Here is a 15,591-nt window from a genome sequence, read left to right as displayed (position 1 = left end):
TTCAAGCCAGTATTGCACGTTTCAAGATCAAATTGTAATGGCATCCTTGTACCACTTTACACCGCTCAACTACAAGTTGTTGGAAATTTTTCTTTGCCCACGTGTGTTGGTTGGGGAAAGATCCTTTAAAACTCTTTCTTTTTCTATCGTTATTACGTCTATTACTTACCCTTGCTTTTCTTCTCTCTCACTCTATCTCTCTCTTTTTCTTTAGTATGGTCAGCACAAGACTCCCCCTCCCTCACACCTCCTCCAACACACTCTTCTCAACAAGCTCTTACTCTAAACTCATGACACACACACACACACACACACACACACACACACGTTCCCTCTCTTCCTCCTTACCTCCCCAGCAGTAAAAACCGAAAGCAGTAGCTCTCCACCACAGATATCTTTCCAGGCACGCGTTATACGTGGGTACCTATCCATCGATTCGACTATCCGTTCATCTTCCATTAGCTACCACGTTAAACTCTCGTAACTTCCGTCCAACTACTTGTCGCCATTCGCATAATTCTCTCCTTTATCTCTCTTTACGATATCATAACCCTCTCTCTCTCCCTCTGCTGTCGAAAGCGAAAAGTCGATTGACACTTTATGGACGTCGAACGTGACTATCAAAATTTTCAAACTCCCACTGCAACTTCCGGTAACTCCCACTCACTCCCAAGGTCGCGATTTTGCAGAATGTTACAAGTTTGCGGAACTCAATGTCGTAATTACTCTCCCAATCCACTTCTCCGACAGATGTTTCATTTTTTATACATTCCACCGAATTTTTCCTCCCGATGAATCCCCCCCCCCTACCTCCCCCTTCCAAGAAACCAATTACTTAGTCTCCAACCTCGATAAATACGTCGCGATAAGAAGTTCCAACCGCAAATCGAACGAATTAATTAAACATCGATTATATAAATTTGTGCAAAAAATTCGTAGATGTACACTTTGAAAATTGACCCACTTTTCAATGTTGTCTTCTGCTCTCTTCAATGTTTTTAAGGGTGGATTTTAGTTTTTGCATGTACTTTTTTTATTCCAAAATTTATAGCTGTTTGCTCACGTTATTATTTATTTATTTTTCAAGCAGGAGATAAAGTGCTTTAACATTATTGAGCGCATGTGACATTCCACTGCTTATCGCATATATTGCTGAGAAAAGATGCGACTGACGATATATTTTCGATTATAGTTAATCCACGGTGCAGCGATAACAACTTATCGAAATAACGCAACGTCGCGATAGTCAACGACTATACGACAGTAGCCTAGAACAATAATTTATTAGTGACAAATAAGTACCGTTTCGGTAAAGTGCTCGCGACTCTGTGTAATTTTGCGAGTCAACCTAATGTACCGCCACGAGTTTCAACCGTTCCTACATACGGAATATAATTAACGTTAAAAAATAAACCGAGGACTGTAACAATAATTTATTAGCGACAAATAATTGCCGTTCCAGCGCAGTGCTCGTGATTCTGCAAAAATTTAAAGTCAACCAAACGGACCACCGAGTTCCAATTGTACCTTATATTCGTACAAAATATAATTTATATATATTTACAGAAAAAAGTGAAAAATAAAGAAGAATTTTTAACGAACGCTTCGAGGAATTCGAGGAGCAAGTGTGCGCGAGTGCCGAGTGCTGCAGAAGGAAATTCGAATGATTTCGATGAAATCGATTAATTTGGAGGAGAATAAGGAGCGAGTGGTGTAATAGGAAAAGAATTGTTTATCGCGTGATTAATGCGAGAGGAGGAATGTGTGTTGGTGGTGCGACAAATGTAACGCTGGCGATGATGAGGTGTTGCGATAATTATAGCTCGGCAAATACAAAGTATACACCGACTTCCAGAAAGTGAATTTATCGCGAGAGAATCGAGAGGTACGATTGTTTATCGTGCACCGGAGTTTCTGTTTGCAGTGATAGCGCATGGCTTACCAGCCTCGAAAGTGGATTATAGAATCATGTGGCGGATGCCACTCGTTAGCGACGACTTATCCGGTCCGAGTAAGCTTCGGTGGCTTCCGGAGTGTGGACCAATTTAATTCCAATATCCTCGCAAGAAATTTTACCTCCTCGTCTCTGTAAATACAATCCCCTTGTCCTTGCCCATAACACGACGTACGTTCGACGAGGCGGAGAAAAGTTTGAGTGTATATATATATATATATATATATATATATATATATATGTATATAGTTGGGTGAGAGAGAGAGAGAGAGAGAGAGAGAGAGAGAGAGAGAGAGAGAGAGTAAAATGTCAAGTGGCTGGTTTCTCTGCCGAAGAGGATGAGACTCTTGCAAATCAGATGCTGCCTTAAGCGAGGATCGATACTTGCGGCGGTGCGAGGAATCCTCCACTCGGAGCCTCACGAAAATTGAAATTGTTTAAACAAGCGAGCCACGCGATAAGATTATACTGCACCGATGCGGAAAACTGGATAGGAGTATCGTGGAGAGTCGATCGTGCGTGAAACTGTAAACGGTTCGAAGCCCGAGAAAGTCCAAAGCCCTTTCTATCGTCATGACGTTGAGGAAGGACGCTAAGAAGAGTCCGAAAAAATCGGCGAAGAGAAGCGAGGAAGCCGCAAAGGCGCAAGCCAAGCAGTCCAAGAGCGAATCAGGTGTGTGCGATATCGCTTGGAAAATTACTCTTTCGTTCGATTAACGAGATATTTCAGCTATTTTGCCCGCCAAAAATCTGTAACCTCGCGGCAGTCGACGGGATTTTTTTCATACATCTTTCCGTCAGACCGGAAGTGCGAAGAGATGACTGTCGCGCTGCTGCTGGAGGTTAGGTTGGGATTTTTGGTTGGGGCGCAGTGAAAGGGGATGTTTTCGTAATGAGGGAGGCTTTTTTAGAGTCCCACGGGGGCTTGACGAGGGGGAACTCGAGGAGGAGGTCGATGTGCGTGGCTGCTGATCGGTGCTGCGACGAGGAACCCGCGCAGGAAAAGCTCGAGAGGCGGGCTTCGCTCCGTCGGAAATTTGGCGCGTTGATAAAGACGGGCGCTGAATTACCGGCGGCGATAAATCGCAGTCTGCAGCCGATCAGGAGAAGCCTCAGCTTCAGCAAGGACCTCAACCGCGGTCACGAGCCTCTCAAACCCTATCGAACCACCAGTGTTCAATGGTACAACAGCCTCGGCTCCCTGGCGGAGGACGAGGACCATTCGACCAATCAGGAGACGCCTCGCGACCCAACGTCACACGTGGATCCTTATTCCGGAAAACAAATCTACAGAACCTACAGTCTTGTGGAGAAGGATGTAAGAAAATTATTCTTTCTTTTCTTTTTCGCGTATGACCTTGACAATATTATTTTGTTTCGGAGTTTGAATATTATTTTCTATTAATTATTTTTTTTTTGCTACTAAAAATTGCGAAGGGTTTGACTGTTTTTAATCGAATGAGAGCAGATTTTATTCGACGAGTATTTTTTTATTTCATTTCAAGGGGTTTTTTTCTTCTCCAACGTTCGCACATAGCGTTAAGGGGTTCCCCGATAAAGTTTAGGGTCGTTTGGATTTTCTTGCTGGAGCAACGTTCCTCGTCGGAATTGGCCGAACCACTGTTGATACAGTCTCCCGGGACATAAAGGGATCGCGTTAAGGCAACTCCACGACCCCCTTAATCGCGGAATTCGAGAGCCGCCGGCACACGGAACGCGTGAAGTTTGCCGGGCGCAAATCGCATTGCTGGCATTTCCAGCCGGAAACTTTCGATGGCAACACCATCGGTGCGATAAAATTCAACTTTTACGAACCGCCAAACTCGCCTCGCACTTGACCAGTTTATTGGCCAAACAGCTGCAAAGTCTCACGCTGTAATTCCACTACTTTTTGCCAAGGTATCTTTTTCCTTGGACGAAGACACTTTGCAAATGAAAACATTGATAAAACTGATGAAAACATATATGGAAATTATGTGTGTGTGTTTTTTTTTGCAAGAAATAAAGAGAAAGATTTTGACACCGGAATTTTATTTGTTTTTATCGAAATCTGGGTGATGTTACTCCGGACCTTCAAAGAACTACGTCACTATTGACGCGATAGATAGTCGTTTCGAGAATGTGCAAGTGAGCGTGGGTTTTTCTACTTGCCCACAGTAACGATAAATTTCTTTCTCCGAGATATACGGGCCACGTATAGTACAGCTGTTTGAGTAATAGTTTTGCAAAATTTTCTTCCGGTTCCATCGAACTTTCCGCGTATCGAACGTTTCTCGCAACGAGAATTTGTATCGATGCCTCCCCCCTTTCCCCTATCATCACACGAGACGTGTATCGGGGGCAGAGAAATGGAGAAACTGTAGTCAAAGAACATCCCTCGCAACGACGACAGGTTTACTAATAACTGCAAATTTGATTCGCGATATTCAGTGTTTTATAATTAAATCGTGGAAATTTGTAATCTACTCTAATTAATTTGTCGCGTTTAAATATTCGACCGTAAACACGTACCTCAATCGTAATTATTCGTGCGATTAATTTAATCGTAAAAATATGTTTCGTGCAATTTCAGGAAATTATCATTTTTCAGCTAATTATGGGCACTGCATCGCGAGCTTACAATTAGCTTAAAATTCGTACTTAAAATTTGCAAATTGGAGGTAGAAGTTCATTTTGTCGATTTAGCAATTGTAGGGGGAGAGAAAAATGTTAGCCTCGGTGGTGCAGGGAATAAAAAGTGAATTAAACGAGATAAAAATTTCCAGTTGATGAACGAGATAGCTATACCCAAGTGCATTACACCGGAAGCTTCCTTAACGTTAAATTTTAACGTCAAATTTCGAAATATTACCCAGACTCGCGATAATTTTTCCTCTAATGGGTCTTATCGATCTTGCTCTTTCATCTGTCTCATCTACCTCTCAGCGAGGAATTCCACTCGTTACCAGCCAGCTTATCAATCAATCGAAAGATATTAGCCAAAACGAAAAACTCTTTTAAAAAATAATTGTTTAAATTCCACGTGCTACACATATATGAATTGGCTCAAATTTATTCATAAAGAACGCAATAATGAATGCACAGGCTAGAATAAATCTATGAGCAAACTTAAATTAATCTAACTTAATTGAATTCATCCAAATGCAACGAAACAAAATCTATCATGGCAATTATTTAACGTTTCGTTGTAACAAACGGCGAAACATTCGTTTGTAATTAAAATACTTTCCAAGTGTTACAGGTGAGGAGGAGAAATTGAGTTAAATATCGCGCGGGTTTATCTGCTTTTGCCGAATGAGTTTTTCTTGCTTTATTGCGCCGTGGAATACTATATCGAGTTCTCTGCCTTCACTCGCAGGTTTATCCACCCACGCAACCTGCAAATGCATGCAGTTTCGTGGGCGTACCGTGTATCTTACTGCTACTGCAACGTCAAAATTTCTTCTCCCAAGTGTGTGTTCGCACACACACTGAAAAATACATATACATGCGTCTTCCCATCCACTAAAGCTTATTTTTACCCTTAAAAGCGAAAGCACAAGCTTCTCCATTTCTGCATGTTTTTATTTTCCACACTGACGGATAATTATGACTCACCTGTCAATTCTGCAAAATAGCGAAATGTTTAAAATTTGCGCTAATTTTGATCTTTTCAAGTTCTTCCCTATAAGCAGTTTTTTTAGTGTACACAGAATTTTTTTCATTTCAAGAGTTTTGAGATTTTTTTTTTCGTGCTGCCTCTGCTGGTTACCTTTGGTGGTATATGCATGAATGGGGAAAGTATACGTTCGCGCGAAACAACGAAGCTTTGCAGAATGAGCTTGCATAGGGAGCTTTCTCAAGCCAGGGAAGAGTAGCAGAAGCTCGCGAGATGAAGAGGTACGAACGAGTTAAGCTCGTGCTAAACAAGCTGATTACGTGAGATAATTTTCACGATGCTTAATACGGTCCATTCAGTTTTAAACTCTTCGCTGTTTCCCTGATTTTTGTCTTATATATGACTATTTCCGTATTTTTCATGCAACATAGAAATTAATACAAAGAGTTGTAGAAAGTCTGCTTTTCGAATACTTTCCAGAATTGAAACGTATAGAAACGTTGACTTTTTTTCCAGTGAATTGTACAGTTGAGAATATTAATTCCACGACTGGTGCTTCTTGGAATTTGATATTGTTCTTCGTGTTTGTTCTTTGAAAGAAAGAATAGTTAAAGTTTCGAAATGGTTCAGACGTTTATGACGATTTGTATAATTTTAGATATAAGGGGATCCTTTGTAGGAGAATTATGAAAATTAAAGCTCCGTTAGGATCCATGTCAAACTTTCGTTTTATTTTACATACTTAGGAGGTCTTTGTGAGATAAAATCGAAGAAACTTTTGAATTCCGAGGAGAAATCGACTGGAAAATAAGATCGTGCCAGTGATATCATAAAATTTAAATGAAACTTCAAATAGAATTGTCATACTCTCGCAACGTTCAGTTTTTCCATTCAATTTTCTCATGCCAAATGGCCACTAGTCCATGGATTAAAACGTTCTTTCCCGAAGATTCGCATATTTCCACTGCTAAGTCGCTTCAAGATTTTCCCAATTCTCCGCAAAGCTCGCGTTACTTGAGCTTTTTAATCAATTTGGTCTCGTTTGTTGTGAAAAAAAAAATATTTTTTCTGGAATATTTTGGTCCTGTTGGAGAAAAGAAACTTTTTCCCCTTGAAATAAAATAATTAAATGCGCAGATTTCCATCGGATTTGTGTCTTGTAATTTCAATCATACGTAATTTTCTCAGCGAGTAATTCACTTGCACAATCAGCAGATTGATTTTAGAAGCTTCAGAAGCTTTCGTGGGGTGAGCTTGGGGCGCCAGCTATCCGTCTGCGTTAGCTACTTTTATTTCCATCTTATATTTAGATTCATGATACGCGCGTTAGCATTTTAAATTTTTTATACTATAAATATTACTTTATTTAATTTCGTACAACGCGCAGGAATAAAATTACACTTATTAGTGGAATACCAGATAAGCTTCCATTATATTTCTCAAATTTTAACATTTACAACCTACTAAATATTCATAATTTTACGTGCCAGATAAATTTGAGAAAAGATATTATTTCGCAAAGGTTTGGTGAATTCTGAAGAGAAAATTGGAATATGGATTTTTGGTCGATGTTAATGAAAGGATGTCTTCCTGGATAGAGTGGAGGTGAAATTATTCATTGCAGCATGGACTGACAGGAAAAACGTTGTTTCTTATTGAAGTTTATTGGTCTATCGATCGAAACGTCGAGTTTCGCGCGAAAATAGGTTACGCTGATGACGAAAAATGAAAGGAGGAGAGTCGAAAGGTTCGTTTAATTGATCCAGAAGGAATAACAGAGGCTTTATTCGATTCTGTCACGTCACGTCTCCACCCCTATCCTTTCCTGCTCTTATATGCGAAGAAAAAGCAGAATAATTCAAGGTCGACGCTAGGAGAAGCTGCATCAATAATTAATAAGACTCCTTTGAGCTTATTTATTCGCAGCTGTCACAGCTTTATTCACATTCGTCATTATTATTCTAATTAATGCTCAACTGGAACACATTTCGTTAATTATAGTTAGTCAACCCGCTTAAATTGGATTTCGAGTGCAATCATCGAACATAGTACAGAGTGTAAATCCATCTGGTGAAAACACACTTAATGCCTGCGAGATAATTTAGCAACGTTGAATTTTTCTCTTTTGATTAATAACAGAGTTTTCGAATCACTGGAAAATAATTCCCAGCTCATTTTCCACGATCGAACGGTCGCTTCGTTTAAAGTTTTGTTTCGCTTTATTTTTATATTCACGGTATATTCCCTGCTAATTAACAATATACTTTAGCTCGAAATAGATTCGAATACCGAGTGTGAATGCCATCGAATCTCGCGTCAACCACAAAATTACAGATCGCGTAATATGAAATGATCAAATAATAGTCTTGAGCGATTTTAAATAGGATAACATACATTTAATTAAAATACTAATTTCCCAGGATATTCAGTAAAGATAAGAACGCTCCGTTAGGTAATTTGGAGGAAGGGTAAAAATATATATTTTTTATATAGAAGTTTCCAAATGAACGTTACACGAGAGTTTGTTAACAAGTCAAACATTGGTTTTGATATTGTTCGAGGAAAAATAAAATACACGAGAGAGAGAGAGAGAGAGAGAGATTCCAGCAGACATTTTCCAGAATATCCTGCAGAGATGGTAAAACACCCTATTGAAAAATTTGGATGAATCGTAAAAATCTGGAGGAACTCTAAAAGTTAATGTTACGCGAGACAGTTTTTATCTTGTGGCTTTAAGATGCGATAAAGGATAGAGCTTAGCACCAGCTTGAGTCTCCCATTCCGTCCAGAGATGTAAAGTCGTTTGCAGCACTGCCACGTGTTTCTTTTCCTCGAGATCTCTACGTGTTCCTTAGCGCTTGTTCCTTAAACTCTAATGGCAAGCGTTTCAGAGCGAGAAGACGCCTAGGCCATAAACGACGCGCTCCACTGACCCATTTAACACACCCATGCAAACACCCACTCACACACACATGTATACGAAATCAGACAAACGCTCCTAGCCAATTGTGTATTGCAAAAACGCAACGTCGCGATCTCTCTCGAATATTAGATAAGAAGAGAACGATCGCACACTTGCCACGAATGAATATCAAGCTACACTTACGAGCCTTATCAGCTCGTGACAAGCGAGAATCCAACGAGGCAGAAATAAATTCCGTTCTCATGCGCTGATAAAAGAGGAAAGCACAACTCGCCCATTTATAAATATTAAAGCACATCTATCAATGCCATAAACGTAGCTACGATTAACCAGAGAATTTATTTCCCCTGCAGGAATCAATAATTTAACAGAAAAAAACACACACACACACACACACACTCGTATTTTTCACATTTCGTTGCTTTTTTTCTTTTCGCTTTTGCCAGAAAAATCACACGCGATGGTACGGGATAGTTTTCACGAGTGATCGGAGAGATGGAGTGGAATTATAATTGGAGGCCAGCGAGAGGAGATTTTTGGTATCCGGCGAATCTCTCTTTTATGGAGGAAGCATAGCGAGACTTTGGCAATGTTCGAGGATCGTTTATCGAGTGTAACGATGTCTCTTGGCAACCCCACGCCTATCCCTCATCCCCTATGCACTCGAGGGATAATTTTCGTGTTCCGAGGGTGGGCCGATTTCCCATCCGACACAGCGTGACTCGACCTAACGGGATTTATGCTTTATCTGTTGTTCCTTTTTGCAGGTCACCGGCTCCAGAAGAAGGGCGAACACCCTCGCTGGAAAACCACCCCTCTGCCAACGACACAGCGATTGCTATGACTCCTCCATAGGTAATTCTACACACAATAGCACTCTAATTGCATTTTTATCGCGACCCGATCATCCAGCAAGTAGAAAAACTAATCATTGGTCAGACGAATCCTCCCATCTCTATAGAGGGTGATTACAATGTACGGGGTCCTTTGGAAAATTATTCTCTCTCTTTTTTTTTCGTGGGAACTCTTGGGGTGCTTGTTCTGTGAGACAGCTAGTAGTATAAACAGAGCACAGCGATACTTTTGAGGAATCCTAACCTTTATGACTGATTTGATCCTAAAGGCAATTTCCCTTTCGAGATGAACGTCCTTCGTCGCAATTTTGGATTTCCTTGTAGTTTGGAGAAAATTGTACCAGGGAGAATTGGCTCTGTCTATCGCCAGTCAATCGCGAGAGTATTGACCCATTTCCAGTGAATTTATGTCCCGGCTAGGGGAAAAAAGGAAAATATCGTAGCCCGTAAATCTTTGTGGTTGTCGCGTTGTGTCGCGATCCGGTGAACAGGCTGAAATGAACGATTGGCTTAATTCTTCCTATCCCTCGGGATTTGCGGATGTCTCGACAATTTTTTTCACTTTTTATATTAGCGCGTATAGAAACCTCGGCAAGCTCATTCGCCGAGCTTAACCCGAGCTAATCCCTTTAACTAAACCATCCCCCTCCCAAAAAAAATATATATATATATTGGCTGTAGCGCGTAGTGTACAAATTTATATCTATTTACAAATTTTTTTTTTCACCGAACCTGAAAACATCCCTCGTAACGAATGTTGCAAGAATTTCTTTTGATTAAAGCGCTAATCTGGCATTTATATTTTCAGTCGTTATAATCGCTCTGTTTTTTGTTTTTGCTTGCAGATCTCAGTAATCCTCCTTGCGCTGCCAGTAGTCTACCGGCACTCACACGTGCCACCATTGACGAGAATGATAACTTGCCGAGCTTGCAGTGAGTAAATTTTCAATGTCTGTTAAAACGCACCACCCATTCCATCCCATTGGACCACCCTTCGAGCGATCAATTCAAATCTAACAGCCATGGCTCGATTAAGTTACATTTCCAATTTTACACAAATTTTGTACCTTTGACGAGAGTGATAACTTCGCAGTGAATAAATTTTCAATGTCGATTAAAACGTGCTATAACATTCCTGCTTCCGTTCCCCTCCCACTGTACACCCTCCCCCCCCCCCCCCCCCTCCTATCAGTCGATCAATTCAAATCTAACAACCGAATCGCTCACGTTGCATCAATTACACCGCATTTCCAATTTTCCACGAATTTAAAACATTTTCTGAAATTAATCATCCCTCAGTTATTCCACAATCGAATTTTATCAAACGGTCCTGACCGACGAATTCTGTTGGAATTTTTAACTCAACTTCATTCTTCGTCTCCCCTGATATGTAAAACGAATCACGAATCCCGACACCATTCCCATTAATACTCGATCCATTTTTCTTCCCCCACTATATATAAAGACTCGCGAGACAAATTTCAATTAGCGTCTAATCCGATTGGCCCATCGAAGCGAATTAATCAATTCTGCCAGCGACGATTAATAAATTCTCCGACAAATTGCACGCGAGAATAAATTTTTATGTATAAAATTAAGTGCTCGCTTGTATAGGACGAGCCTTCGCGTTTTAATTTACCGTGGTTGGTGAGTTTAGCAAAAAATAGCAAAGTGGCATAGATTAGCTGGGAAAACAACGTTCAATTTTCGCAGAGACTCGGTACAGCGAAAAACTTTGTCTCTAATAATTAAAAAAATTAATTTGCAGAATGTTTATAACAATATATTTTTAATAACAGCGAATATTCTACTCTCGACGATCTTTGGTCAGCTAAATTTCGTGGGTAGTTGTTTATGAACAAAGAGTACATTTACCTTGAACAATGTATCGATTTAATTTCCTCATTGTTTGCCAAAGCCGTTCCAAATAGCATAAATAGTTTCGTGTGTAAATTTAAACTTTAAAGTGATCAAGTCGATATATATACATATATGTATTAATGGGAGGAATTAAAAGGGAGCTTTGGTAAGCTTGCAATAAATATTCGTTATATATAAAAAGAAAAGGAAAAGGAAGAAGAAAAATATACCGTTATCATTAATTTTCCATTATCCGATACGTGAAACGCGTCGAGCAGTGCAAGCTTTTTTCCAGATGCTCCGCTGAACAAAGGGATATAAACCAGTCGTTGGTCAGACATTCGATAAACTTTTTCCACCGGCTACACCCACTCCATGTTTTCCTCTTTTCCATCCTCTCGCCAATTTCGGATAATGTCGACTGAATTTATGGAAATATTGGAAATTGATCAGCGGAAGATTCAATGTAAATGTAAAATATTCCACGTGAAAAATGTGCATGTGATGCTGTAATGAAATCGAATCGCTTTCGCGATCAAGGTGGGACGGTGTATCTTGGTAAGCTCGTGAAGGTGTCAAGAGTCGTGTATAGGGGGGGGGGGGGAGTCTTGTTTATCCAGGAGATAATAAATTACGCGTGGGAGTGAAAACCTGTGTGAACGGTCAGCGGTGGGTGGGAGTTACAAATCAGGACTGGACGAAGAACGATAGGCCAGTGAATTCTATCTTGTCCCGAAAGCTCGAAGGATTTAAGGGTGTTATCCCCCGTGAAGCTTTCTCCCTTTTTTCACACCGAATTATTTTACAAGCACGGGAGTGCTTTTCCATGCTACTCCTCTAGATTCGCAAGCATCGAGTAATTTCGCGCGTATTATTGGCGAGTTTCGAGGATGATTAATAGTTGAAATAACACGCATGGTCAACGTTGCATTTGCTCAGCCCTCGATGCACGTGGATCAACGGATATTGTAATTAATGACTTGATTAACAAAACGACGGGACGCGTACTCGCGTTTCTCACAAGCCTCTGTAATTTTTTTGAAACCGAGCCCAGCTTTTTTTCCATACCGAGACAAAAAGATTGGATGGTCGAAAGCTCTCGAAGAATGGAGCTTTCGAACTTTGTTCTACAAGATCGAGTGACGGGGGGGGGGGGGACTTATACGACTGGAGAATGGGTTGGATTGAAAGAAATTGGAGAATAGTGGAAATGACGAGCATAAGTCAGACGGGTACGGATTCTAAGAAACGCTATAGATTTTCAAGGATAACGCAGGTTTCGGAGGGAATTTTTGCGATAGGGCAGAATTTCACGACTAGGGGAGGAAAAGGATGGTTGGGAAAGAGGATATAAACAGGTTTGGTAGGCGTGCAAACGACAATAGGTTAATCGAGCTTTCAGGTCCGTTCGCGCGTCCTCCTCCACCCACTTGGAGAGCTCATATGAAGGCTTTTTCCCTACCGTCATTCCAGCGAAACTGGCGGTGGACGGCAAAAACCGGCCGGGAAATTCACCTAAAAAGATCCTCAACTTTTAATGGGCTCGTCCTCTCACCGAAACTATTCGCGTGACCCGGAAATTGCTCCCTTTATCCCTGCGCGTTTCGCGTCAAGTAGAAAAAGACCGGACCCTCCGGCTATTATTGGAAAATGATACCGAGCTTTAATTGTGCGGAATAATTTTTTTTATTATACAGCAACAAGTTGGTCAGAGCTTCGCTTAATCTCATAAATATTTAAACCGTATCTCGTTATTAAATATTACTACACGTTCTTTTATTAACAAGGAGCTTAAATCTTCCCGATAATAATTTTTTGTTATATAATTTGCCCCTCTGTAGATTCGATTGAATTTAATTGAATCTCGTTATTTGCGTGTCTTTTTGCAAAGTCTTCTATAATTTTTCAAAGGGTAATTTTTATTTTGGGAGAGTGGAGGGGGATGTTACATTATACGTTTCAGCTGATACTTGGATTTGAGAGCTTTAGCCGGATGTGTTCGCGGATTTTCTGGCTGTACAAAAGCTCAGTGAGCTTGCAAAATTTTTCCAGTCGATTCGTCAGCGAAATCCCACTTCATTATTCTCGACAATCCGACCTTTCTTCCCTGCTGCTGTGACAACCACCAGCCATAAAACTCTTCAGCTTTGCCGCAGGATTAACGAGCAATGTCCTGATACAGGCTCGAGCTCCTCGCTCAAATTTTACAACGTTGAAAAATTACGTAGATTTAATAAATAAACAAACGATAATTACGTTGATGTAACAATTTCATCCACGATTCTGAAATCTCTATAATCAACGTACTCCACTTTGCACAAAGTAAAAAATCTCTGGGGCCACGTGAGAAACGTAGAAAAAAAAGACTGATGATATTTTAATCTACGCGCCTCTAGCAAAAGCGTTCTCCGTCGAAAAAGGCGGACGAAAAGAAACGTGCGAGCGCTGACACGTATTCCGCAATATTGAAAGTACGCGAAGCGAAGGATACTCGGAAAGTCCTGTGACTATTTTTTCACACCCCTCTTTTGTATCCATTTGCAGATTAGTCTCGTCTTATTCCGTGGCGTCGCTCATCGCGTCTCGCCTGACCCAGGCACGTCCTATTTTTGGTAGAAAAATTACGAGAAAAATTTCTAAAGCTCCTCGTCAATGGTTATTCGACTTTTTAACGAAAGTGGATGACAAAGGATACACGATGGTTTCAATTACCAGCTACACTTTGCTGGTAGCCATCAGGAATCTCGAAAGCTCCATTTTCCCTCCCCGTCGAGGGAAAATGCTTCTGCTGGAGGAAAATGCATTCTCTGGAAAATCCTAATCGAGCTTATTATCGCGTCTATCATTTTGGATCGGAATTAATATGGCAAAAAATTGCCTTTGTAAAATTGTCATCGTTGCACGTCAGAATCTCTTTCAACTCGAGATGGGGAAAGTCGAGGAGTGATTTTGCGATCGATGTGGCGCAAAAAAGCGTAGAGAGCTCGGGCTGTAAAAAGGATGAGGAGAGAGCGTGACCTTGCAGGAAGGATAATGGAAATGCGTGGTATTCTCGATGAAAGGTATACGCCAGTGGTAAAAGTTTAAAGTTGGTTGCTTGGCAGCCCCTTGGTCCATTGTAAGCAATGTCCTCTTCATTGGAAATTGGGACGTTGCTTCCGGAAAACTTTTCCATCTTCCCCCCTGCAGCCTTGATACTGCTTTCTCTCGCTCCAACTTTAACTTTCATACGTTAACTTTATAGCCCCGTTGAGCAAGTGCAGAGCAACTTTTTCACAGCGATTCAAAATTGCTCTAACATAGACAATTTAATAAGCTCGATTGAAACGTTATAAATAATGATATAGCTCGAAATGAAAAATGCGAGACAAAAGTGTCAAAGGTCATGATTAAATTTTTTGTTACCTCAGCTTTAAATTACACTTCCCTCCTTGCCGAGCTGATCCCCCATGATGAAAGAGTTTCCAAAGCGTAATTAAAGTACGATCGAGATGCAATTAAAACGTTCTTGATCAAAATTTCCGACGGGATGACCTTGAACGTGATTTTATTTTTTGCTCAGCTTAAATCAACTTATGTGGTGTTAATGCTTTCAGTTATGGAAAAGAGCAACAGGTCAGAAACGGATGGGGGAACGTGAGGGCCAGTGCGCGAAATTTTTCGCTACTCCGGCATCATTTCGCCAAGCACTCGGTGAGTTATAACGCCAATTATCCATTTAATTGTTATTTGCTTATGCTTGCGTTCCGTCCAGTTTAATGAGAACGATCCTACATCCATTTCACGTGTATTCTTCATTATGCATGTTTTCCACTAGCTTTTTATCACTGAGTTCCTCTACTTAATAATTTATTCCGGTTGACCCAGTAAAACCGTAAGTAATAATAATTTTATGGGAACTTTGTGAAATGGAAGAGTTGAAAATTTTATAGTCCTGAATAATTGAATGATCCTTTAAATTTTCCCGAGAGAGAACATCGTGTTAGAGCGGAAGTGAGTAATTTAAGTGGGATAATAAGCATTCGTGAGAATTATTATAAGGTTTGGTAGAATCGCTGGGCATATTTACACGCGTAGACAAATGAATCAAGAAGATAAAGTTTGGTTCTCAGTATTCCGGACACAGAAGGATCGTGCAAACCGGAAATATATATGCATGCATACGGCTCGCAGTGGCTAGAAAATAAGGACGAGGCAAATGAAAATGGCGAAAGGGAAAACGTGGAAATGCAAATCTTCTCTCAGCTCCAGCTCCAACGGTTTCTATTATCTTTCCCCCTCCATAACTCCCCTTAAACTCTATTCTTATTCGTTTGTTCCCAGCTAAACTGAATCTCCCTAATTATGAACCCTTATATTAATTGAGTTTGCCACGTTTACTGGAACGAACTCCATAAAAATC

General features: G+C 40.5%; 1 protein-coding gene across 2 annotated transcripts in view; it reads left to right on the top strand.

Annotated features, from left to right (window-relative positions):
* The first annotated feature begins 362 nt into the window (after positions 1–362).
* LOC136784358 (pleckstrin homology domain-containing family G member 5-like) overlaps positions 363–15,591 on the top strand; it is a 68,127-nt gene continuing 52,898 nt past the window's right edge. The window contains exons 1-6 of one of the 2 annotated variants that reach the window (XM_066744955.1): positions 363–420; positions 2,290–2,627; positions 2,866–3,272; positions 9,243–9,330; positions 10,175–10,262; positions 14,786–14,882. In XM_066744955.1, the coding sequence (XP_066601052.1) occupies positions 2,528–2,627; positions 2,866–3,272; positions 9,243–9,330; positions 10,175–10,262; positions 14,786–14,882 (780 nt within the window). In that variant the 5' untranslated portion in view covers positions 363–420; positions 2,290–2,527. Of the gene's footprint in view, positions 421–1,043; positions 2,628–2,865; positions 3,273–9,242; positions 9,331–10,174; positions 10,263–14,785; positions 14,883–15,591 lie in introns of those variants that run through there. The other variant, XM_066744956.1, reaches the window with a different exon arrangement.

Source organism: Prorops nasuta, unplaced genomic scaffold (assembly GCF_024137725.1).
Source record: "Prorops nasuta isolate Cenicafe-Biocafe unplaced genomic scaffold, Cenicafe_Pnas_1.2 PNAS00053, whole genome shotgun sequence".
Taxonomy (NCBI): Eukaryota; Metazoa; Arthropoda; class Insecta; order Hymenoptera; family Bethylidae; genus Prorops; species Prorops nasuta.
Note: the sequence above shows the minus strand (reverse complement) of the source record. Positions and strands in the feature narration are given on the sequence as shown.